We start from the raw sequence: 27962 nt of genomic DNA, 5'->3' as shown, positions 1-27962 counted from the left end.
TAAATCCAGATAAAATTATGCTCTTCTAAAAATAATCTCCCAGCACCAAAATAATATACACCAGGGAACTAAGTTAATACAGCTTCACAGTCACACGTTCCTTGAATAGGTACAGACTTCGATTTTCCATTATGTCAACTTCCTTTTTGACCATACAAAATTTGTTTCCAAATACAAGCAAGCATTTTTAAAGATAAACAGCATTTAACACCACATTATAAAAATGTGATTTTCTCTATTTCCTCTCTCCAAAGATTTCATATTCTACTCAGAATTGCATTATTTATGAACTGAAATCAATACTTTCAGTAAATTGGCACAGAGGGATGCTAATTATCTGTTAAAATATTTGTCCTTTATTACAATAAATCGTATCTATGAATATATGGCAATGAGATATAAAAATTCACCTTATGTCTAATCAGTAAATGACATTTCTAGCTTGATAGAAAAATGCACAAGTTGAGGGAAGAAAGCAGACTCACATCTTCCCTATTGTTGATAGACCGTAGCCCATCATCCTTGAACTATAGACTGAATTTCCTGAATCTCATTACTCAATTACCCTACCCTGTAAAGAAAAATTATTTTAGTCCTCACTGATCTTCAATTATGGGATAAAAAGAATTGTTAGATAATTTTAGGAGAACAATATCATTTTGAAAAATGGAGCTAAGAGTGTAATATTGTGTATATATGAACCAGTCATTGGAATCAGACAATTTGTTTTCCAGACAGATTTGAGTTAATAAAATAAAATGATCATTGATTTCTAAACTGTAATATACAATATTGGAAACTGGCTGAACAACTTGTCAGTAACTTATGGGATCGTACATCAGCTGTTTGCAATGCATAACAAGTTAGAATTTATGAGTCACTTATATAATGCACATTAATCTCTAAACACTTCAATACAATTATAGATCAAGCACAAGCACACAATTTAGAAGCTGCTGCCTGTATTATTTAAAACTATACGGAAAAGTCAAGTTTAAAAATATTACTTTATATTCAGACAGAATAAGCACAAAGAAAATTCTTGCAAATATAGATTAATTCGATGAGGAATGAGATTTAATTAACACTGGAGAATTTATAGGGGTTGCCATTAACTTCACCAGAAAAGTTGTGATTAGTTATCCAAGTACTGTGAATTAAGGCAAAAGAACTAAGCGACAGTAGGGGAGACAACAGGAGTGTTCACGAAACATTAGCTGAGCCAGGTCTCCTCTGCTTTTTATCCAGTGGGACACCTGGAACTGATTTCCAGTAAAACAGTTTTGGGACATAAGATCTAATTTTGCAATCAGAGATTTCTTGTAAATATTTGCTTTAAAATTCCTGTTTTCAAATAGTGAGTAGTTTAGTGTACAAGATGCTATTCCAAGAAAGAAATATGGTAATCAAGTTGGTCTAATTTGCTGAATACATATTTTTAAAAGTTTATTAAACTTTTTAAGTTTGTTTGTTTGTTTGTTTTTTCAAAAAAATATTATGAATTACTTTATTCACATGCCTCTTCCATTTGCTCATCACAGTATCACAGTATCACAGTATGTTTGGGATTGGAAGGGACCTCAAAAGATCATCTAGTCCAATCCCCCTACTGGAGCAGGAACACCTAGGTGAGGTCGCACAGGAACATGTCCAGCCAGGTTTTGAATGTCTCCAGAGAAGGAGACTCCACAACCTCCCTGGGCAGCCTGTTCCAGTGCTCTGGCACCCTCACTGAGAAGAAGTTTCTTCTCAAATTTAAGCGGAACCTCTTGTGTTCCAGCTTGATCCCATTACCCCTTGTCCTATCGTTGTTTGCCACCGAGAAGAGCCTGGCTCCATCCTCATGGCACTCACCCTTTATATATTTATAAACATTAATGAGGTCCCCCCTTAGTCTCCTCTTCTCCAAACTAAAGAGACCCAGGTCCCTCAGCCTTTCTTCATAAGGGAGGTGCTCCACTCCCTTAATCATCTTTGTTGCCCTACACTGGACTCTCTCCAGCAGTTCCCTGTCCTTCTTGAACTGAGGGGCCCAGAACTGGACACAATATTCCAGATGTGGTCTCACCAGGGCGGAGTAGAGGGGAAGGAGGACCTCTCTCGATCTACTAACCACCCCCCTTCTAATACACCCCAGGATGCCATTGGCCTTCTTGGCCACAAGGACACAGTGCTGGCTCATGGTCATCCTGTTGTCCACCAGGACCCCCAGGTCCCTTTCCCCTACACTGCTCTCTAATATGTAGTTTCCCAACCTATACTGGAACCTGGGGTTGTTCCTGCCCAGATGCAGGACTCTGCACTTTCCCTTGTTAAATTTCATTAGGTTATTCCCCGCCCAACTCTCCAGCCTGTCCAGGTCCCACTTGATGGCAGTACAGCCTTCTGGCGTGTCAGCCACCCCTCCCAGCTTAGTGTCATCAGCAAACTTGCTGATAGTACACTCTATTCCCTCGTCTAAATCGTTAATGAATATATTGAATAATATTGGCCCCAGCACTGACCCCTGAGGCACTCCACTAGATACTGGCCTCCAACTAGACTCCGCACCATTGACTACCACTCTCTGGCTTCTCTCCTTAAGCCAGTTTGCAACCCACCTCACTACTCTATTGTCTAGACCACACCTCCTCAACTTAGCTGTGAGGATGCTGTGGGAGACTGTCAAAGGCTTTACTGAAGTCAAGGTAGACCACATCCACCACTCTGCCATCATCCATCCACCTTGTTACATCCTCATAAAAGGCTGTGAGGTTGGTCAAGCATGACTTACCCTTGGTAAAGCCATGCTGACTGCCCCTTATCCTTGATATGCCTTGAGATGGCACCAAGGATAAGCTGTTCCATTACTTTCCCAGGGACAGAGGTGAGGCTGACCGGTCTATAATTACCTGGGTCCTCCTTCTTGCCCTTTTTGAAGACTGGAGTGACATTTGCTTTCCTCCAATCCTCGGGCACCTCCCCCGTTTCCCAAGACTTGGCAAAGATGATGGAGAGCGGTCCAGCAATGACTTCAGCCAGCTCCCTCAGCACCCGCGGATGCATCCCATCTGGACCCATGGATTTATGGATGTCCAGACTATTTAATTGTTCCCTAACCCAGTCCTCATCGACTAAAGCAAACTGCTCCATTGACCTGGCTTCATCCGGGGTCTCAGGGGTACAGGGCTCCCCAGGACAGCCTCAAGCAGAGTAGACAGAGACAAAGAAGGCATTCAGTAATTCTGCCTTCTCTGTATCTTCTGCTTCTGTTTTCTTTGGGAATGGTTCTATGTATCACCTTCCTCCTCTCCTTTTGGTTATTGTGACTCTACGTGCAGACAGCAAATTCAGGCATTTTTATTTAATGTACTGTTTGCTAACTTCCGTGTCACTTTAGTAAGTGAAAGCAACTGAGACAAAATACTCTGAATGGTTAGTCCTGCACAGAATTGATTACACTCACCCCAGAGGGTCAACAAACTGTGAAACTGATTTTAAATGGCTTTACTGAAAAAGTCCACTTTAGAATCTGTAGCCATGTCTTGAATATCTTGAATATCTGATAATAGTTCTGCTTAAGTGCAGGTTTTAGGGGAAGTCTTAAAAGAGGATAAAAAAAGTATTTATATTTAATATGCAAAAATAGCTTCTCAATGGAAACCAGAAAGTGCATGCTAGATGGAAACAAGATTTAGCAGATTAAGGGTGTAATTTTTTTCCTTCTTTTGTTCTGGCCAACCAACACACCATCCAATCTTGACATTACTAGTCAGCCCCTACTTCATCTCTGTCAGACTAGGATTTGGACTAGAATATGAAGGCTCATTTACAACAGGCGTTGTTAAAGGTAACATGCATTTCTAAACTAAATATTAAGTGTGCATCTCCTGGCTAGTATAGTCTTTTCAGAGGAGCAATCTTTATTTTTTGTTCATTGGAGAGTCAGTATAAATTCTGCCACGGTGATAAAACATTTAAATATGTAACACAGATGAGAAGACAATAAAAATATGCCTCTCATTGTTAGTCCAAGCAGAAAAAGGTAAAAGCATATTACTAGAAATATTATCTTGAAGCTAACACAACTGTAAAATAGACTTCTGCAGCTTAGGAAATGATGCAATTTTGAGTTCTGCTCTCAACCTTATTCTGGTGTGCACAGCTTAATGCCATTATTGTGTACAAATGAAAACTATTTCTAAACTGTAAGCCTAAGGCAAATGCATATGGAAGAGTCATAGAAGCGGAAGGAGAAGGGCTGTTGAGTGTAATGAAGAAACTACATTTTAAGAAGCAAATGAATCGGAGCAACCTGCTCCCAACATAATTGTTTTAATGACCTCACAGCAAACGCAAACATCAGCAGAATTGGTTTGTAATTTACCATGTCCTTCATTCTGAACATGCTCCCTAAAGGTTTGCACGAAAGTCACGACATGTACAAACACAATTAGTTTCAGATTGACTAGCTGTGATGAATGTCTTCCTTTAATACCCTTGACCAAATTCACTCCTCTTGCCAGGAATGCAACAAAAGTATTTCACTTGCCATACTCTGGGAACACCAGAGTTCTGGTTGCTGGTGGTTTTTTGTTTATTTGTTTTGTTGGGTTTTTGGTTGTTTGGTTGATTTTGGTGTTTTTGTGTTTTGGTGTTTTGTGGTTTTTTTTTAATAAAATTAAATAGCTTTCAGAAACGTTTAGGTAAACATTGAAAACAGGAGGTTCCTAATGTAACTCCAAAGAATTTCCTAAGTTGGTCAATTAACATTTGTGGCAGAAGCTTCTAATTACTTAAGTTACCAGCTTATATCTGAATGACTTTGCACCCTACCTTGACTAGAATACTAAATAATGATTCTTCTAACTACCATTCACTGGGAGAGGTTCCAGCTAACTGAAATGTGCGTGATTATCCTAACACAGTTCTTAGCTGAGTGGTGTGCAGATAGCACCAGCAAGCTTCAAAAATCACCCAAGTCAATGAATAAACAGCTTATTCTTAAGGGCCCTAATCATGTGTGGAATGCCCTTTGCAGCTACTGTCTATAAGAGGAGCAAACAAAATAAAGACATATTTCTTATCCTGCTGCTGTATGCCTACCAATTTTTGTGTAATGACTAATTTACATTTTTGTCCACGAATGTCCCTTTTACAAACTGAAATAAACTATTATTATTAAATATACAATTGTTCCAGCATTTTGATATGGTGTTTATTGACCGCAACTTAAACCAGAAACTTGTTGAAAAATGCATGTCACAGACAAATTCCCAATGGTTATAAATAATAGTGTGCTATGCCATAAAAGAAACTATTACAAAGCTGAAAGACCACACTGTTAAGTATATTATGGGAAAAAATACTTTACAGTATTGATTAACCTTTCCCCCCTCCTACTTCAAACTAGAATTTAATTTTGTTCTTCTCATGTTGCGTAACTTAGAGAAACTTATCTTAAAGCTAAGCATAGTTGGACTAGCTTAATGTATAACACTGGTGAACGAGAAATGAAAGTAAATGGAATCAGGTTGGCTTTCGTTGCATTAAAGAAACGTCTGAACATGAATATCTGCCAGCAGAAAAAGAACGTATTTGTTAAAGAAAATTTACAAGTATTCAAAAAATCTGCAGGATATAAATCAAGACTGTTTTAAAAGCCATTTTTCACTTATGATTACTGTGTAGTAATCAGGCATATGTGTAAAGAAACATCAGCAAAAAGCAGTCTAAATGTACAGAGGTGACCAGCAGTTGAAAATCTGTGGGTAATAACTATGCTGCACAAAGATCTTGTCTCAAAACTTTTGCAAGGCCTTAAGACTGTTGAATAGAATGGTAGTTGAATAAGTCTGGCAACTGAGATATAGCATTGTTGCCTTCTGGTATTCTTTCCAACTATAAATGCAACACTTACATAAATATGCATATACATTCATATAGTTAACAGACTGGCCTGAATATTCACTGTATAATGCTGAATGCCTTTTAAAAATGTATTGTTCAGAAGTGACTTCAAATAGGGAGTACACATCTCAAACATTTTTTTTTTGGTTAGTAATGCCTCTTACTGTTGTCACATCACATTCAGTATGGACATTTACAGACTGTCCCTAGCCAATAACCAATGAGACAATTTTTTCACACAAATAGCAGCAGCAGCACTGTTCTGTGTTGCTCCCAAGACAGTACGGGGCTTGGCAGAGCTATCAATACAGCTGTAGGTGTCAAGTAAACAAATGCCATAAATTTTTCATTTATTGTCATCTATGAAAATTTCATGATCTTTCTTTCATGTGGTTTGCACTCTGATGGAGGTTGTTTTGTGATTGTTTCATAACAGGCTTTTATGTAACCTGCTATTACATTTTGACAATCAGTGAGTAGAAATAGCTGTTCCTTTAGTTTTATAAACCATTAACTTGAACAGTTTGGAAGATACTTCAAATGGCTTCACCATGTCATTAGAAAAAGAGAAGCTTTTTTGACTATTAAGTTATGAAGGGCAATCACATCTGCAGAGATGTGAGACTCAGGAAAAAAAAAAGTAAAGCTGCCTTTTGATTAGGGTGAAAGTCTGATGCTACTATGGGAAGCAACTTAGGATGAGTGAACAGGGAACTCCCTTGTGACCCCAATGAGCATCTTGAAACCATACTGTCATCAGCCAGAAAGATTAATCCTAATAAACTGTCTTGGTAGTGCCACTGAGATGCCTTCCTAATAGTTGGATGAGACTCTCAACAATTTACACCATCTACATTGTTACTGTAATGATATATGCCATTAATTCAGGGTGATAAGGTCATGTTTATTCCTGGAAGAGACACTGAAATCCTTCCATGCTTTCCTTAGTTCCCATGGCTCTAAGAGAGTGATAACAGACTGCTGCTGGTACAGACCAGCCTCACTGGGTTACAAATATATCTGAGGAGACACCTCTACTAGGAACAATGAATTGGCTGTAACTTATTTGTAAAAAGTAATAAGATGAAAGGCAATCCCTTTCAGACACTGGCAAGATTTTACCATCAGATTAGGATGGCAAAATCCTGGGATATATCTGCCAATGGCTCACAAAAAATAAGACATATTAAACAAAGGAATCCTGCCATATTTGCAGTTCCAGAGTCTGCCTGAGAACCTCAGCTGACCACAGGCTGCCAACACTGGACAGATACAGCAAAACTAGCCAGGTCTCTAGTACAGAGATAAGGTGTGTGCCTGGACAGAGTGAAGCTTCTCATGTCTCAAACTTTGTCCACTGGTAGTAGGTCTTTCACGTCACGGAGACCAGAGTCACCCACAAACTGCAGAACTGAGGAGGGAGAAAATTACATGTCTGGGCTGTAATGGCAGAAGGACTGAAATGGCAGAAGGAGTATTTCTCTAGTGTAAACTTTGCACCAAGGCAGGAAATATGCTGAAGAAGCCCACAAATGGAGCAATGCCCGTGAGGTGTCCCATGGCTGGATAGTAATTTTAGGGGAGGTCACAGCTGTGGGACTGACAGGTGAAGGGTGAGCTGGGGGCTGTCAGCATGGAGTCCCATTGGAGGGACATGATGTGGTGAAGATGCAGGCTGGACAACCAGTAAACTCTTCAAGCCAGAGAAACGCTATAGCTATGGAGTGCCACCCCTCAGTGATGCAGTTGAAATGGTGGACTGAAATGGAGCAGGCCACTATCTGGCTGTATAACCATGTACTCAGGATATATCTCACAACTCTACTCCTCCTCTGCATAGCATAATGTTGACCCCTCTGCTCTCAAATAGTAGACCATATGAATGCCCACTGAGTGAATGTGTATTTGGACTACTATTTGGAAATAGGAACTATTGTTTTAAGTTCTGTTTTATTTAATTATTCATTATTTACTACTTTAATTATGCATGAAAAACCTCAAGTAATTCTGTATTTTGTTTAGGCAATGCAGAATCTAAGGCATGCTAAGAAAGTTATAGAGTGAGGTGTCTCTTCCTTCCATTAGTCATAAGAGAAACATAAATTACAATTCAGCATATAACTCTCTGCTTCTTCACACAATGATTTAAAGTCGATTGAGTACAATTACTTCATACTCAGCATATTTACTACTGTATAAAACTTTCTTGCTTCCATAAAGAAAGCAGGCACTTTTCTGAACAACAGTATTGTTAAATATTTTTGATGAGGCTTTTTTTGAAAACATGTTTCACCTTTCAGTTGTTTACAAATTACTTTGGCAGTGATTTGGGAAAGCACTTAGTATGTGCTGATGTTCTTCCTTGAACAAGGACTTTGCTTAAGTGCTTTTCTGAGCAGACTCTGATTATGTTTATCTGTCCATTTATCTGAATTTAAAGTAGGGATTGTTTTGATATCTCAAAACATTCTGAAACAAAGCTATGCAAGAGTAGCATATAGCTTCATACCCTCATCTCTCTAGCTGCAACATTTACACTTCCTTACACATTCCTACCTCATCCTTGCTTGCCACACTTGCTGGACAAGGCACAGCACATGCTGTGGTCATACAGCAACTATATAAATTATTTCTTTACTGACTTAGCTAATAGACAGGTTAAGTGGTCGGTCAGCTGGCGATTCTAGTCCAGTAAGAAAGCCTTACATAGCTGAACCTTGTTTTTCAACTGGCAGATGCAACCAACACCTTAGTGACTGTAAGTGGTTGGTTTTCACACTTCTATTGAGAGAATATAATATCTGTGAAATTTTCTTCTCTGTTATCAAACTCAGGATGGCTAATGGGTTCACAGTTCTTTAGGGTGCCTGACAATGTGACCACAGAAACTCTGTTTCCTTACGAAGCCGGGAGTGGGAGGGAACCAAAACCATGGCTATCAAATGTATGAATACTTGTACAAAATTAATAACTAAAAAGCCATGAACACTACCCTATTAATTTTATATAACTTACATTAATGTTAATTTTTTTTTTTTTTAGTATTTGATCAGGTCTGGTAATGCTTTAGGCATAAAATTGCAGAGAGAATTTTAGGATGCAGTTTGCAAAGCCTTTTCAAAGTATTACTTTCCTTTAGTCTGCTTCTTGTCATTTCTAATGCTGAGCAGTGTACTTAAATCTTGTCAATGCCAGTGACTGCATGAGGAGGCAGTTTAGATTTTACTATTAGTTGTGGCAGAGAACTGTGCATAAAGATGAGCCTTAATCACTTCTGAATTAGTTCATTTCTCCTGTCAGCAAATATTCTACTTCTTTGATGCTCTCAGACTAATCTACTCACTAACTGTCGTAGAACACAATTCTTCAGTTTCTACATATGCCCATGGTACTCTTGAATGCATTACTTTAGTCAGCAAAATGCCAACAGCAATACCTTCTCCAAAAAGAGAGGAAAAGCCCCGAAGAATAAACTGATAATTTTGCATGTTTAAAGAAGAATCTGTTAATTTCACATAAACCATCAAAAAGAAAGGGCCACTAGAGGGAACTAAATCCAATATGCATAAAGAAAATACAATACCAGCTCCTCAGCTACTGTAAATTATTGCAGCTAACGGAACGGTCTGGATTTACAACAGCTGAAGATATTGCTCTGTATTCTTCACAAAGATATGACAATTCAAGAAAGCAATTTATATATTCATAATATTCATAAAGAGGTCTATCACTTCATGCAATCTGCACACCAAATACATGAAAACAAGATGTATGAAAAGATTACATATAAAAGGTAGCATGAACATGGGATAAATATGTTGTGTAGGTATAACATAGATACACATTAGATACACATCAAAAGAGAAAAAATAGTTTTAAACAAATATGTTTGGACTTCTGGTAATGCAGTCCTTGTACACATTAAGATATTTTTGATTTGTCGTCACATCATACATATAATGTTGGATCTTTGTTTTATATGCACATGTGCACAAACCTGCAAGATCATGCAATAAGTACTTTCTGTTTCAGTATAATTAAGATTATAAGGAAAGATTGCAACAGTGAGTTTATTGTTCCGTAGTATAGCTAGAAAAATAAATGCAATATAAAGGTGAATATTTAGTATACTATATGGGAAAAGCAAAACTATAAATTGTCTACTAATAGCTGGCTAACAGTAAAAACAAAAAGGTCACTAATCCTTTTATCTGAGAACTTCAATGTGTTTGATAAACATTAACAAAGTCTCTGCAATGTTCTGAAATGCGCTTCCGTTCTACAGCTTCCTTTCCTAATGTTACATACCATAACCTTATCTGTATCGTTTCTTATTTATGACTAAAAGTAACTCACAAAAAATGTTTCTTGTCCTCTCAATAATTTCCATCAACCAAAACTCTATTTACTTTCTTCCATATTTCATATGACATCTTTTTCTCTGTTACTTCTAAATACATAGTAACCATGCTTATGATTTTATAGAACTACACAGTTTGTAAGCCTACAAAAATTGTTTTATCTCTGTAACTACATTTTATAAATGCCTCCATTTAATTTACTACAATACTTTCTTCTGCAAAGCTGTCTTTTTATACCCAAATAAACTGACAGATATTCTGGAAATCCGGTTTTAAATTCTCCTAAGCCCTTCCAACAGCATTTTTAGTAATGTAAGAATTATTATAGGGAATGCGAGCAGCCTATAGAGTTTACCATTGGTGTGTCACAAATTATCAAAACATTGGTCTTTTCCCTATTTTGAGTAAACTGCAGTGAAAATCTATATCCTTAAAACAGGAACAGACAACAGCAGAAGAGACATAATTTTTTAAAAGCCCACCACTTAAGCACACATCACAAGCTGTGTTCACACAGCTGTCAGCCAGTTTAAAACCAAACCATATCTCCGGTGACCTCCACCTGTGCGTGCTTGGTGACTTGCATTTAGCACCCACATAACAAAACATCTAAAAATAAGTATACATTGCAGTAGTTTCTCGTAGTTTTGGGTACCATGTTTTTTTTCCTTTAATGAGAAAGGAAAAGAGAGATACAGGTTTGCAACATGATGCATAGCCTAAGAGCCTAAGGCAATTTTCACTACAAGGCATGTATCATTAGGTGTCTTATATATAATAATTAGCTTTTCTGTTACCAGCATCGCAGCAATGGTAAGTGACTAGTTGTTGGGCTTTTTTTTTTTTTTTTTTTTCATTTTCATGAATATTATTAGTATTACCATCATTGTCATTATCATCATCATCATCACAGCAAGCTGTTAATTTTTGTATGCCCAGAGGCAAACAAGTCATTACTTACTCATCAGGAAAACTACTTGTCCCAGATACACAGGTAAGTAGATTTTTCCTAGGCTGATCACTGAAAGAACCCAGGGCCTTCCTATAAGTGGAACATAACAGGATCCTCCTGAACATTAGCACTTTTACTAAATACTTTCATATTATCAAAGGTCTTCTACTCAAAACTGTAGTTTTGCCAGTTCAGTTCCTGTTCTACATTAAACACTTCAGCTACAGTTGCAATGTCACTGCACAGTAGGTGAAAAACATTTCTGGGACAAATGTCAGCAAGGGATAATTTTGAAATAACCTTCTCATCTGCAGTAACACAAGCCAGAAGATAAAACTGCTATACAGGTTACTTTGTTGGTAACCTATGATGCTGTTTCCTGGTATAGTAAGTATTTCTAAAGATGGAGGAGGAAAAAGTTGCAGACATAAACAGAAATATAGAGCTCTTTTCATTTTCCATGTTGTTCCTCATAAAGGTCAGCCTTGGACATGAATTTGAACTAAAACAGGGAGAAGAAAAAGCTCAAAACCAATAATGCAAAGTGGACAATTAAAGGAACAAAAATATCTATTAGGACACCTCACCTAAGGAAATAGTTCATACAGATGTTAAAATATCTTACAGGGAAGCATGCTGTACTATGCAACCTGGATACTAAAGGAATTGAGTTCACTTTCATTTCACCTTTGAACTGTGAAATAGCAATACATAACATGGTGTTTTACTCCTTCAAAATGGATATCGCAAGGAAAGACTTGGAAAAGCATCAGATGCAGACTCTAGTTCTGATGAACCACTGATGCGGTTAGTCCTAGGTAGTTAAAAACTTGCACATAATTTTAAACTGAAGATACGTTTTTGTGCTCTGTGTATTGGGGTCAAGGGCCAACTACCAAAAGCATTTAATTCCCTCATCAGCAGAAGTTGTAAGTCATCACCAAATGCACTTAAAACCATGTAACAACCTGCAAAACATCCTAACGTGCTGACCCAGACTTCGAAGAAACAAAACAATCCACCTAACAGATGCAGAGATGACAGGGCCATAGTAACAGACAGGCAGTGCTGGGACTTACCATCTTGGTCTGTGGTAACCGTGATGGCTGTGAACTGCTTGGGAGAGAAACTCAGCTCCGAGACCCCATTTGTGGCTTCTATTTCGAAGGTGTAGTTCACGTGCGACACGAAGTCGAGCACTGTCACAGAGGAGTTGATGAGGCCAGTGTGCCTGGGGATGAAACGGATGCCTCCCCCACAAATCTCACACTGGCTGGTGTCCGACCCACATTTCTTACAGATGACGCTGTAAGTGAGATCTTTTCTTCCTCCGGTATCACTTGGGGGGCTCCACTCCAGCATTAGAGCTGTTTCATTAATGTTGAAAATCACATTTCTTGGAGCGGAAGGTGGCCCTGCAGAGAAGGAGGGGAAAGCCTGTTAAGTGACAGTTCCCTATTTTGGAGAAAAAAAAAAAAAAAAAGAATAGAAAAAATATATTAGTCTTAAGACAATTACTTGCAAATAGAAGCTACAGCAGTTACATTGCAATAACAAATTCAATGGAAAAAATAAAGATTATCTAAACACTTACAATCCTTGAAAATTAAGCAGGAATAATAAATAGATGATATAATAAAAGATGAATAATCTGAATAAATTAGAATTAATTCAGAAATAATTTAAGGCAACATATAAACTACTTGGTAATGTTAAACCTAGATTTGATAACACAATTTTGCACTAAATATCGCTTGTTCTTGTGAGATACTGAGGTGGAGCTTTAACCACAAAATTTATTTCCTTATGTCTAGCAACGCGGGCTTTTCTGATGCTTATAATCTTTGACGTTTTATAAGAGATAAATTGAATAAGAAATAAGGAACAGCTTTTGAATAGCTACAAGAAGTGGTGTTAGCTCTATAGTGCCAGATACTTTTTCTATCCTTCACTGCTCTTCTCCAGGGATTTCTTTGCTGCTGCTCATTAACAGAGTTCGGTGGCAACCGGCCAAGACCATTAGGCACAAGAGACAGTTTACAAGTTTTTTCTTTCCTACCTGGCACCTCATCAGCATCAGTGTAACAGTGAAGACATCAACCTTGCAAGCTAAAGATGTAAAAGGATGGCCACAAAGCAGGAGAAAAAATAATTCCTGAAGACTGTGGGGAGGGATGCAAAGACAGAGGCAGCAGGCAGAGCGCAGGAAAGCTCTCAGCTGGCAAGCAGGTGGAAAAGCCCCATGTACTGTCAGACAAACCACAAGTGACCCATCTCCCACAGACCACACAACAGCCAAGGTCTGTCCAACAAGTTTTAAGTTGTTATGCTGACTTACTCTGCAGGATCACTCGTAAATCATCTGAGGCTTTATAGATCAGCTTCCACAGTCTGATCGAAGAACTTTACCACCTAATGTTTTTCCAGATAGGAATGAGTGAAGGGATGAAGGAAAGGCAGAAATTGTTCATTCAAGTATGAATAATTTTTTCACCGTTTCTTATTATTATCATCTTCTTCTACTTAACATATTTCAACCAAGCATTTACAGAGACATGGTTTTCAAAAGTAATTTGTATATAGACCCAAAATATGCCCATACTTCAGGTGTTGATATATTTAAGATGACTGCGTGTCCTGGTTTTGTTAAAAACAAGTTTCTCTTTTAGTGAATTTGCCTGTCAGCTAAAGCCTTCATATTTTCCTGAAAAGTCAGGGACATGTTTTGGTAGACATAGCAATGGAATGCAAGGTCACTGATAAGGATGGATGTACATCTCGCGAGAGGGGCAACGAGAAACAGGTGACCAGAAACTGACCAACAGAGTATAACATCCCATTCACGTGAATACTTCATATAAAAGTGGGAGATCATGAGGATCTTGTCCCTTTTTCCTTATGGCTGACATTAGGAGCGGACCTTGTTAGTCGTCCCTGTGAACTGAGGCCTAGTGACAGACTGAATCCAGTTCCGGTTGGCTGCAAAGTCCAGTCCAGGACTTCGGGTGCCAGCCCAATATCTGCCGAAGCTGTTGCCGGGACTTTCAAGATTGGTTTTGTATATTTTGTATTATTTTCTCTATTCTTATTAGTAGCATTAGTAAAACATTTTTAATTTTTCCAACTCTCTTCTCTCTGTCCTTCTTTTCCTCCCAATCGCCTGTCTGCAGTGGGAAGGGGGGAGAGGGAGGGGCTGAAGGGGGTTAACAATACATCTGCCACAGTTTTACTGTCACCCCACAATCAAACCTTGACACTGTGGTCAACTCAACTGGCGATCTCTGGGGTTTTTTGAGCTGAACGGGTTGAATAAGTATTATATCCCCAGCTCTCAACATAAAATTACAGTGCACATGGATTGCTTAGCCAATGCTGAGCAGAACTTTGAAAACTTTCAGCTGGCCTTGCAGTTTTCCAAGATTTATATGACCTGCCAGCAAGACTTAAGTATAAACTTTTGACTGAGATACTGGTCAAACTTCCAAGTGAGCTTTTCATTACTTCAAGGCCTCCCAAGCAGGCTGAAAGACTATATGAAACATTTGCAAATGACATCAGCTAATTCTTACACAAAGTGTATTTCACCCAACAAATTGAGTGGCACAGTAAACCTGTGAGAGTCAGATAATTAGAAACACTTCAAGACAAGAGAGAAGAACTAAACAAACCAACAAAAATATTGATTAACACTCTTGCAAACTGCAAGATGCTTGTGCCCAAAGGACGGTCAGATAAATGGTCAGAACTTTGCATTGGGAAAGGATGAAAAATCAAAGCTCCTCCTAACATTTCATATATGTAAATCAGGATCTCAAATATCAGCAAAAAATATTTTAAAATATACTGCCTTTTTTTCTAATAATTCAATTTCATTATTTTTTAAAGATCTTTAATTACTACAGCACTGATATGCTGATTTGATTTTCAAACTTTTACCTATTTATCTGACTGAAAAAAATGTAACGATTTTAGAAACCAAGCCCATGAGTGGTTCTGAAATATGCACCTACAACAGAGATAAAACCATTTACTCAAGTTGTTAATTCTTGAAGATGACCTTGAATACTCAGACTGTACTTTAGCAGAAAACATTACTGTATCTTACATTTTACTAATAAACTACAGAGTAGTAAAGATTTATAAAGTTGTACCTATACACAAGAACAAGAACGAATACTAACTTTAATGAAGGAAAGAGGCAATAACAGTTGCAGATAAAAAGTCAGTATTCACCAACATTTGCCATTTTTAAGTGATGCTGTTTGTTTACTCATGTGGCATAAATGTGGGTATAAAAGCTGGAATGCTTGTAAAGGGAAAAAAAGTTTATATGGTGTGGAAGGGATAATATGAACTCATAAACGTTAAGGTTTTCTGTGAACTTTAGTTGAACATTTGTGTTGCTTTTTTTCTTTCTGGCATTCATTTTCACTTTAAATAACTGAGACTACGTTTTCATTACAATAATTTTTGCCCTGAAGTACGTGATGTTGGATTTCAAGCACTTGACAATTAAAATATTTGGAGGTGTCACATTGCTTTGTGGGTTGTTTTTTTTTTTTAGTAGACAATAAAGTTTAAAATATTTTTAGTATGTATTTATCTATCTGTGCAGAGTTCATAGTTAGTAGCCACAATGCCCTGGAAAGTAAAAAGCAGTTCTTTTTCAGCATATCAAGGAGTCATTTAGCTGAACAGTATGAAGCTCATTTGTACTGAAGATGGATATTTCTGGAATTTTGTCACTTGCAATTTTTATGGTCACAGAGAATATTCTGAATATTTCCTTCCTGGTCTTTGACTGTGACCTTGTGATAAGTCTAACACTGAAACATTTGAAATACTGTAATATCTAAGTATTTATAAATGCAACTTGTTAAAGAAGGTTAATTATCTTGATACATCATCTTCCAACGGTGTAGAAAACAGAGACAAGGCAGAGCCTTGAAGAAGCTGATGCTGTCCCAACCCCCCCTCCACATTGTCTCAGATTTACAAATCTCTAAACGTTTCATAAAGTTACTGTGAGGCTGGTAGTTCTAGCTACTCTGGAAAACAGTTCCGAGATCTGAATAAGCTTAAACTAGCACAGATTACTTCAGCTTCAGCTCTTATTATTTATGTGCAGAAGACAGGAATAATTATGTTTCCTCTAAAAACATGCTGTGAGAATTAAATAATAACCGGTCTTAACAAATTCCCACTGTTAAAACCAAAGAGGAGTTTTAGGAATATGGAGGATGAGCCTTAATCACATTTACGTATGTGCATAACTTTAAGCGGATCAGTAATCCCCTTGAAATAATTGGTAATACACATGCACTTAAAACTAAGCATGTGTGTAATTGCTCGGAGGATTGGAACCAATGTTTTTCAACTGGCTTAAATTTAATCTTACATAAGCTATAGATATTATGACAATGGGTCATCATAGCTCAGCTTTTTTATGTTACTTCATCAACTTGGGCAGGGCAAAACAGGAATGAATGTGAATCCAGGCAATAGGAGAGTTTTCTTTGGCTTTGTAAATTTTAATTTGCTATCAGATTTTCATCATACTATATGTAGACAGCAGCAGCAGAATAAACAATACAGTAGATAAAATACATTTTTTTTTTTTTAATTTGTACTAGACAGTGAAGGTTGTTATATTCATTATTTGAGACTTAAACCTCAATTGTTAGAGAAAACATGAATTGTTGTATTTTCACACTTCAATTAATAGGGAAAACATCATCAGTTATCTTAGGGATGTCTGAAAATTTACGACTGTCCGCCTGCAAATACTGAAAAAAAACTCAGACACCCTTCATACTCATGGCCCCTCATGCCAATTTGCATGATGATTAAATAGCTTTTTAATTGCTGTTAAATTATGCCAGTTAAACTGTGATTTCATGCAAATATTAAGCTGTAATGACATACAGTGAATCATTTACTAAGATTTAGAACTTGAAACAAAGAGAGACAATTAATTCTAATCCTCAGATTCAGCTAAATTATGTGTCACTGGGCTTTTATGAATGTGGCCTGGTTGCTTTGTTATCATTTATAAATTATACAAAGATTATTTGACACATTAGAAAAACTTGGCAGCAATAACCCTTCTGCAGACATTTGTCTGCAAAGCTCTCAGGGATTTCTTTCTACTGATTTTTAAGGAAAACAAGTATATTGGTGAAAATTATGGATCTTTTCCTCACACCAAAATTTGTGACCTTGGATTTTATGCAAAAAAGTAAAACACAGTTCAGATGGAAAAGCATTTTTAAAAAATGCAGCTCTTCTGCTTCTTAGATAAAACACAGCCTGAGTGTGAGAAATGTCTTTTGCTTCATTTACAAATGACAATGTAAGATGTATTTCTATCCTCTCCCTGGAGTAGACGTATTGATGTCTTATGGAGAAGCAGGCCCACTCCAAGAGAAACAGAGCTATGTTTATGTCTGATGCACCTCATCTTGCTTTGCATATCCTCTCCCTCTGTGACAGTGAAGTGCATTTTGCCCTTTATGGAAGGAAAGAGGAGCAAATTTAATGCTGCAGAGGTGTAGTGAGGGCAATGCGGTATTGTAGACACTGCAGAGTGATGACTGTCTGGAAAACACTATGTTGTTTTTTAAGTGAGAACTATCCATTACCAGATATTGGACTCTTAAAAGTGTGACTTATTTGACTACTGAATTTACAGTAGAAGGGCAAAAATTAACCATAATCTTCCGAGAATACACAGAATCGGCATCTGGCTGTGCCTCGAGTTCATAACTGCTTTTTTACATCTATACATACATGTGGCATACATAAGTAGTGTCACTTGATGTAGAATGCTGTATTATATTTTTTTCCTTTTCACTTATTCATTTTCTGTGAGGCAGGCAGGAAGAATGGAAACCAGTGACTGCAAACCAATACCCCAAGTTTGAGCATAACGATAAACTGCAAACAAGTATATATATATATATATAGTAACAATAGAAGCAGTAGAGTCAAAGACTTCAAGCACTTTGCTTGATTTTGCTGCTGAAATACAGTGTTGACTCTTAAAAATAGAGGATGCACTTTGTGGCAGGGGTTATTGAACAGAGCATAAGATTTTTGGGTTCAAAATTGTTTAAGCATAACTTGAAAAGAGACTCATTCAGACTCAGACACCCAGTACAAGTCTGCCTGCCTTTGACCTTGAAACAATGGATCAATTTATCCAATTACACTATAGTGGGAAATGTTAGAGTTTATGCACAGAGTAATCAGACAGGGGATTAGATATGATGCTATTTGTTGCTCACTGTGTATGCAGAGATCACTGACAGCATACTCGCATATGGCAAAGAAATACAATAAGGAGAAAGAGTAGCAGGAAGAGATTGATAACAAGCACCCATCAAATAGAAAAAGGCTAGGAGAAAGAGATGAACAATATATCCAAATGTAATTTTCTTCCCTCTTATTAAAATGAGAATTCTATTATGCTTTTCTGCAACGTGCACATTCTTCCTTTACAAAAATGGGAACTGTACAATTTTGGAAAAGCATACAGTGTGCACTTTAGCAGAATTAATGAAATTAGATTTGACACTCATCTTGAAAAAAGTGGATGCCTGAAGCTAAGCTCTTAAATTCACAGTCTCTTAAATAAGGTCCTTATTTTCCGTAATGCTGCATACACAAGTTTTCTGGTACTGAGGAAAAATTTTGGAGTGAGGAATACTGTCTGACCCTACACAGGAATGAAAAGTTCTCATTTTGGATATTGCTTTGCAGGAGCTGGGGAGACAAATGAAATACGTATGACTTCAATTGGGTCACAACGTTTGAGGGTGAAGACACCCTCAAAGAGAATCCACTATTCATTCTATGTTTGATTCAAGAACAACTCTCATTGTAAAAATCAGAATAAAAATTTCTAATCTCTTATGCCACATCTCACATGTCAGAATACAAATTTGCAAATGAACATCAAAAATGCAGACCTGCCCCAGAAGTGGTTATGTATAAAAGGCATTTCCTTACTGCATAACCTTTTCTCTCTCTTTAGGCAAACTGGCTCATTTTTTTTCTAACTTTTCAACTTCTTTTAAGACAGTAAAGCATGACAGCATAGAAAAAACAATCTAAATTCTACTCTATCTCATATCTGTATTTTTGTTTATTAAATTTAAATTAGCCACATCTGCACAGACCCACTGAAGGCAGTGAGGTTGTATTTATAACAGAAACATAATTTTAATAACTGATAGCATAATTTGGAAGCAGTGGGGCTAAAGATATCACTTAGGGAATAATTTGGCCTGCAGCCTCTTCATTACTGATGCTGTGCAAAAGAACGCAATCTGCCTGTCAAGAGTCTCAGCGTCATTTGCAGAGCTGACAATTAGGGAAATAATAATCATCATAGGTATAAAATGAATACATCTGCTGTTACAGTCAATGAAGTACTGATACTTTGCACTCCAGGCTGAATGAGAGGCAAGGCATGGTGGCACTGAACCAAGAGCGAGGCAGAAACTAGAATGTGGTTCACTGTCTCCCTTATTTCTCCCAAGACGGGTTGAGATGGGGCACTGGTATCTCTGTTGTGGTTGATTTCTTCGCTCCCTCCACTTGTTTGCATTGTCTGACATCCTCAGCAGGAACAGAGAGGTCTGGCAGCAAGTCTTCCCTGACATTTTTTGGCCAAAGCAGCTCTCAGCATCCTGCTTTTGCTGGGAGAGCATGAGGGTGTTGTAGGTACCTGCTCCCCAGTGCTACAGGGCTCTCATGCTCCTCCCTACGCTATCAATACTAACGGGCAGCAGGGCTTAAAATTGTGCCCTGAGAGATAATTATGGAAACATAATACCACGTATGAGCAGAGAAGAACTGTCATTTGGAGATGAAACATCAGTGTCATAAATAATACAGAATCATGCCTGCATGAATGAAACCATCTTTCTAAGCATGAAACTGTCAAGACCACCTGGGATGTGTGTTAGCTCTGCGTAAGTTTTTAAGGGCCTGTGCTTGGGGCACTCATTTGAGTGGAATTATCAGTATTCACCATTATCCTGCAGGAAGTCTGGAATATCATTTTTTATTCCCTCATATATTTTGTGCAAAAAGACAGGCCTATGTGCTTTGCTCCAGAGTGAGATGACAGCAGATTGTGTGCGTGGTATTGGGGTGCCCCTCTGAACCCTATGTCCCTTAAGTAGCTGGAGGCTGGGATTTACCCTTCCCATCTGAAAATCCTATAGTTAGATTAGACAACTTTCTGCTAAATGCCTTGGATCTGGGGAAGGACATTTTTGGGGACCACCACTCCCATTTAGTGGATGGACAATGTCATGGTCTACATAATCACCTCAGTATTACAGAGTGCCTATGACTTTGTAAATCAGCTCCAAATCACCTGGTATATTCCCAGTTTGCCCAGTACAGTGCCATCTGGAGTGACTAGCATGAGCACAGGAAGTAGTTCAATTCTGCTAGTGTCAGCCCAGTTATTTTTTACATGCTGCTGCCTTACACAGGGTAAGCATACCAAAATCATGAGTATACACTGGTGGTTATTGCAGCGGTGCTTTGTTTTCACGGTCTTATCTCTTAAGCTTTTTGCATATGTAGTCTGTTAAAATACTTAATGCACTTAACACCTTAATTTTTCTAGACTTCTCTTAACAAGAGGACTGTGGAAAAAAAAAACAAAAACATACTTGAATCAAATCCTCTACCAAAAGAGCTTTTATTTGATTGTGTAGAGATTATATTTGTCTTATAATTTTAACTGAAATCTGGGGAGACAGCAGAGTGTGTCATATCAGTTTTTTTCTTTATGTGACTCCTCAGTTTTTTGAAAATTTTTGTACAAGCATATCTTCATGTATTTAAAATACATACTGGTAGTTAAAACTCAATGTTGTTATCTACCTGAGAATGAATACATACTTTGTATTATCTCTCAGAAGTAGAAGTTAAAAAGTCACCAAACAAACACGTTAGTATTTTTAGGGATATCTAGACTAAATGGAAATGTTATGTTTGAATTTTTATTTTAAACTTCTCTTGTTGTTATCTTGAACGGGGTTGTGCACAAAATGTACAATCTCATATAATTTTTTAAAAAATATAATAATAAATAAATGAGGCACAGGAGAAGAGAATTGCAGACACTGGTACTGATCAGACTTACGGGTACATGCCATAGTTGGTGGGTCCTTCTCAGCTCTGAAGTAACCTTTCTCACACTGACAGACAGAAGTTGCTTCTACGTAAGTCAAACTGTGTGGAGGGCACTTGGAGCATTTTACATTTCCAGCAAACGCTTTATAGAATCCAGGCATGCAAGCTGCAAAACAAGAAAATAAGTTTCATTAATAGCAGCAAGTTTTAGTCACAAGTAAAATCTGTTCCATGCAGTTATAATCAATCTTCTTTCCTTTCCAACCTGGATATATACACTATTTTGATAATAAAATTCTTCCCAGTTTTTATTTTGGTATATGGATTTAAAAAAAAAAAAAAAAAAAAAAAAGCTGTTCTTGCAATGTAATTGGAAATCATTAAAAGACACAGCTTCCACATTTAGAGACAGTCCTCACCGCTGCTTGAAATTGTTATCTAAACAATTTCACTAATATCACTAAAAAAAGTACATTATCTATGTTTTATGCAGGTTCCATCTGTTAGTAAAAAAGACTGAGATAACTTCTTATTTGCCAAAGCAATGGAGACTTGCAATGCTTAATATGTTTATCCTCACAATGTCTTGATCAGACAGATGACATCCCTATGTATCTATAGACGGGTCTGACTTGCCTACAGTCCCCTGAGAAGCCTCTGACAGAAGGGCTGCACTGGCTGGGTCTTCTGCAACCTGTTGGCATGAGAGGCTGGGAGGTGCTGCTATAACCATCTCCAGAAGTGTAGGAAGGAGATGCTGATACCCTCTAGTGCAAACTACTGCAAGCCTGAGGCTACTCTTAATTGCGTCAGGAAACAACCTGGACAGCAGCTGCCCTGGGGATGGGGGATGTTGTGATGGTCTGAGCTCACCGTGCCTCCCGTTACTTGGAGCAGGGGTCCCTGTCATCCTCAACCACAAGGACTTACATGCCTTTTTGCTGCCTTTAAAGCAGAAACATTTTGTTCAAACAAATCATCATAAACCTGCCAGGTTTGCATCCTGAAATATAATTATAGAACCATCCTCGGACTTCATCACACACATTTAAACAGAGATTTCTTTCTTTCCCTACAGCTACCACAATTATACATGCCAGCATGTATTGCAGTTACTGTCTTCCAGCTTCCCAATCCAAAACCAGAATTGAAACAACTTAAAGAGCAGCTCAAACATGTATACACTGTACAGAATCATATTCCTTCTGACTCCTCCAGCAGTACGATATAAACCATTGCTATAAATATTATTTTGAAGATCCATGTGGCTTTTTCTCATTTTGACATATTCAATACTATTTTCTTTACATTGCTAGAGAAAATAGGCAGCACTTCCTTATCTTGTAATAAGACAAAATAACTACATTCAAATGAGTTGTTCTTTAAAAAGTACCCAAAAGTATGCATTTTATGGATTGACTGTCAGTGCATATTGAGTGAATTATTAAAAAGTATTAACTCATAGATAACATACACAGATGAGTTTTGCTTCTGATTCCAAAGAACATGCATGCTATAAAAGCAGTTTCATTAGTAGCTGAGGGAAAAGGAGTGAGAAGATGGGACTGAAAAAAATAACAGTGGATTGCCTATCAGAATCCAAGGGCCAATTTTTAAAATGTAATTTTAAGAGCTTAATTTTGACCCAATAGTTTCAGCAGTTCTCCTCTCAGTGTGTTCTGACTTTGCTGAATAGACATAAGGGTGGAATCCTGCCCTGCTGTCACTGAGGGGAAAAAAAAAAAAAAAAAGGTAGTATTTCTGGTGTAAGAGATAAGAGGGATGGGAACAGCAGGGGTTTTCCCTTTGAAAGAAGGCTACTGGTCTGATACAATTGTGATTACAGCAAGCGGTAATTTTCTACTGATTGGAAAGACAGCAGGTGTGGTGGATGGAAGAAGGCAGCATTGTAGATATAGGCCATAAGCAGTGACTGCTCTTAGCTTTGCTGGAAGGAAAGGAAGAGAGGAGGTAAGGAAAAACCAGGGAAGGGTGATACGCTTGCCTGCTCCTTTCTTCTTTTCTCATGCTCAAGTCCTGCCCTGGCTTATCTAAGGATGAATATTAAATTCTTGCTTTTAATAGCTACCTTTCATACACATGATGTGATACAAAGAAGTTTGTGATTAAAGAGCTGGCAATTCGAGGTTACAGTTTCAGTCAAAGCAAAATGAGCGCTCTTAAAAATCCTTATTACTTCTGAAATTCATGTCTGTCAGTTCTGAAATTATTCCTTCTTTCCTTCAGTCCCGTAAATGACAAACCACTTTGGATCAAAAGAAGCATAGCATTCTCTTTGAAGAGAAATATTTTGTCTAAATTTCAGTCAGTTCACTGTTCCAAAATAAAATTCAAAGAGAAGATTAATTTGCAGTTTAACAAAGTAAATATTTTATTCTGAAGAGGTATCCTGTAATGTAGTTAAAGCAATTATTGTTTTGATATGGCATGTCTCTCAAAAGCAAGCCCATATATACTCATGGAAAAGATGGGGAAAAATTCTGGATGAATAAGTGCATAATTTTATTTCTTTTGAAGCCAACCCAAATACATTTATCCATTAAACCAGGTATGTACCACAAATTCTGAAGCAGCGGAACACATCAGGGAAACTTTTCTATGGATAAATTTACAAAGCTATTGATAACCCACTCCCCATCCAAATGTAGAATCACACAACCATGATTATTGTACACTTCCAAATAAAATCACAGAATGTTAGGGATTGGAAGGGACCCTGAAAGATCATGCAGTCCGATCCCCCTGCTGGAGCAGGAACACCTAGATGAGGTTACACAGGAAGGCGTCCAGGCAGGTCTTGAATGTCTCCAGAGTAGGAGACTCTACAACCTCCCTGGGCAGCCTGTTCCAGTGCTCTGTCACCCTCACTGAGAAGAAGTTTCTTCTCAAATTTAAGTGGAACCTTTTGTGTTCCAGTTTGTACCCATTGTCCCTTGTCCTATCACTGGTTGTCACCGAGAAGAGCCTGGCTCCATCCTCGTGACACTCACCCTTTATATATCTGTAAACATTAATGAGGTCACCCCTCAGTCTCCTCTACTCCAGCCTAAAGAGCCCCAGCTCCCTCAGCCTTTCCTCGTAAGGGAGATGCTCCACTCCCTTCATCATCTTTGTTGCCCTGCGCTGGACTCTCTCCAGCAGTTCCCTGTCCTGCTGGAACTGAGGGGCCCAGAACTTGACACAATATTCCAGATGTGGTCTCACCAGGGCAGAGTAGAGGGGAAGGAGAACCTCTCTCGACCTACTAACCCCTCCCCTTCTAATACACCCCAGGATGCCATTGGCCTTCCTGGCCACAAGGGCACAGTGCTGGCTCATGGTCATCCTGCTGTCCACCAGGACCCGCAGGTCCCTTTCCTCTACGCTGCTCTCTAATAGGTCATTTCCCAACTTATACTGGAACCTGGGGTTGTTCCTATCCAGATGCAAATCCAGCCCTCCATAAACATGATAAAATAAAACAAGCTGAAAACCCCCAAATGATCACAGGCTTGGGACAACTGACCTCCCTGGATAACTCCGTGCTGATTGCCAGCATTCGAGGTGAAAGAAAACAAACTGATACTCTATCAAAATCAATGAATATGCAGCACGAGTCTGAAATACAGCACTTCAGCTGCTGTACCTACCTAAGCTTGGAACCTCCTAACAAATATTGTTTTTCAGTGGCACAATTAACAAAAACAGTTGCTCAATTTACCATTTTCCAGATAAAATCTGCAAGCACTAGAGTTACAACCAGGGTTTTTTAAAGTTCATTTAGGAAATGCCTCAACTGCTATGATTTCAGAGATATGTCTCCCTCTGAAGACAAGAAAAAGAATCTCTCTCTTCCTTCAGCCTTAGGTGCCCTCGTGGAGCTTACGGCTGCATATGACCCCCGTAAACCAACTGTAGCTCACAGCAATTCCAGTTAAAATTTTCAGAAAGAAATGCACAAAGGAGTCAATGGTATATGTATTCCATTGTGACTTCTGACTTTTGCATAACAATTTGTAAAACTGGGGTTTGCAAGTGTTCTGCTATGAGATTGCAGATTGCATGCAAATCACTGTGACTGCAGTTTGTGATACCACACCATACACAACCACTAGCTGTTGTATTCAACTCTAGAGTCCTAAAGTCACATGCCGTCTGAATTAAGGACTAGGATACAACTCCGTAAAGGGATTAATCAGTAGGCTTACTTACATGCTTAACATTAACCACGTTCCACTGATTTTGCCTGGTTTCGTATTATTATTATTGCTTGTTCTCCTGTGGTGGTTTCAGCCACACCAAATTAGGTAGTGCATAAATGGCCTGATGGGCAAATAAGAAACTCAGAAATCTTTAATTACGAATGACATGTGGTTTTGTATTTGGAGAAGGAAAAAAGTAATTTCTCCATGCAAAATCATACCCTATGTAAATTTATTACAAGTAAGTTAAAAGTTTGATCCAGATGTTTATGCTTGCAGAAAGTTTCATTTTGTATGGGTTGATAAATATTTTCAAAGTGTTTCTCATAATATTTTCTTCATTCAGCTAATAGTTATTGCATCTGTCATTTTCACAAATTATTTGTGCATATATTGGTGTAAATTAAAATGTAAACAATGAAAAACTACCATCTGAAAAAGCTTCTAAAGATGACTATTGCAAAAAAAACTGGTTTGTTTTTATCTTTGGTACCACATTTTTTTTCTAGCTTCTTAATCACCGGGAGGCATTTTATTTTCTCTAACATTATCTAACAGAAGTGACTTTGTGAGTTACTAATTATACAAACTGTATGAGATTTGACTTTTGTAAAGCCTGAGGGAAGATAATATATTGTCTTAATGGTTAAGTAATTAGCAGGGTATCTGAAGGAACAATTCAAAGACACTAAAGTTTTCTCCAATGAAATACCAGAGATCATGCAGAGAAGCACTGATAATTTAATTGGCTTCCTGAAAGATAACACATCTATAAATGTCCTTTACCACTGCTTTATCAGGATTTGACTATGAGGTTTTTAAATTATAGAGACGTTGTAATTAATACCATTTTCCTTATTTAATGTTTAATATGTGGCATTTAGTTTTGTTTGTATTTTGCACAGATGCATACAAAGAGAAATTAATGGTACGCAAAGTTCTAGTGAACGCTTAAAGAAAATTACTCATGGCTTGCTAGCCTCCCAGCCTGGGCAGAGAGTGGGACAAGGCATTTATCAAGCAGCTGCAACAGTTCAGCACTATTGATGTTACTTGCAGAGGTATTAAAATGGACTGAACAAATTGGAGAGGTGCATTGTACACTTACTGCCTAAAATGAGATACAACTTCAGCTGTTCTGAATAGGATGGTAGGCGTGTGGTGCAAGATGCTGTGGGAAGCCACCTTGCCCCGTGCACGGCTGGTCTACGGCCATTACCATTCTTCCTAGCACATCCCCTTGCCAGGGCTCTGGCTCAGAGGCAGGGCAGCTCAGGGTGGCCCCATTAATCTGGGTGAATGTGGAAAGGATCCCTGACGGAGCGGTCGGGAAGCTGACTCCTGCCGGTGGGAGCTGCTTTTCACAGTATCACAGTATCACAGTATGTTTGGGATTGGAAGTGACCTCAAAAGATCATCTAGTCCAATCCCCCTGCTGGAGCAGGAACGCCTAGGTGAGGTCGCACAGGAACATGTCCAGGTGGGTTTTGAATGTCTCCAGAGAAGGAGACTCCACAACCTCCCTGGGCAGCCTGTTCCAGTGCTCTGTCACCCTTACTGAGAAGAAGTTTTTTCTCAAATTTAAGCGGAACCTCTTGTGTTCCAGCTTGATCCCATTACCCCTTGTCCTGTCATTGTTTGCCACCGAGAGGAGCCTGGCTCCATGCTCATGGCACTCACCCTTTATATATTTATAAACATTAATAAGGTCCCCCCTTAGTCTCCTCTTCTCCAAACTAAAGAGACCCAGCTCCCTCAGCCTTTCTTCATAAGGGAGATGCTCCACTCCCTTAATCATCTTCGTTGCCCTACGCTGGACCCTCTTCAGCAATTCCCCGTCCTTCTTGAACTGAGGGTTTGCTCCCTGCCTTGGGTACAGCTCTGCCCAAGGTGGTAGGACAGGCCCTGGCTGCCAAGACCTGCCTGGCTGCCCCCAGGGAGGTGCTGGCTGCTGTGGTACCTAAACAACCTAAACCAATAGCTGGATATATATTAAGGAAGCGCAGAGAAAGCCACACTTCACTGAGATCCATCTGGGGAAGCAGACACACTTCCAAATCCAGGGGAAGGCAAGATGAAGGCTGACCTGTGTGCAGGCTGCCGGGGCTGCAGGGACTGGTCTCACAGCATTATTCAGGCAGTGAGGGGTAAGGGCTTCACCTCATCTTGGATGGGACAGTGTTTTAAAGGATCTTCTTGAATTTCCCAGACCAGTAAAGGTCATGCGTCAATTACTACAAAATGCAGTTGTGGGCTTTCTTGCACAAGAGTCCTTGCTGCCAAAGACTGTTAGCCTTTAAGTTCTTCCCCAGTCTGGGGTGGGTACGATGTATAGACGCAAAATCTGAAAAATGCAAATGTAGTGCTCATCTTCGTGGTCATAAACATTGTTGCTTTAAA

General features: G+C 38.5%; 1 protein-coding gene across 7 annotated transcripts in view; it reads right to left on the bottom strand.

The window, feature by feature from the left end:
- The window catches only part of EPHA6 (EPH receptor A6), a 502797-nt gene that overhangs the window by 236623 nt on the left and 238212 nt on the right, over window positions 1-27962 (bottom strand). For 6 of the 7 annotated variants that reach the window (XM_065076549.1, XM_065076536.1, XM_065076555.1 and 3 more), the window contains 2 exons: window positions 21371-21526; window positions 12282-12617 (listed from right to left, as the gene is read on the bottom strand). In XM_065076549.1, coding sequence (XP_064932621.1) covers window positions 12282-12617; window positions 21371-21526 — 492 coding nt within the window. Of the gene's footprint in view, window positions 1-12281; window positions 12618-21370; window positions 21527-27962 lie in introns of those variants that run through there. The other variant, XM_021287771.2, reaches the window with a different exon arrangement.

The sequence above is a fragment of the Columba livia genome, chromosome 1 (assembly GCF_036013475.1).
Source record: "Columba livia isolate bColLiv1 breed racing homer chromosome 1, bColLiv1.pat.W.v2, whole genome shotgun sequence".
NCBI lineage: Eukaryota > Metazoa > Chordata > Aves > Columbiformes > Columbidae > Columba > Columba livia.
The sequence above is the reverse complement of the archived record's forward strand: the minus strand, read 5'-3'. Positions and strand labels throughout refer to the sequence as shown.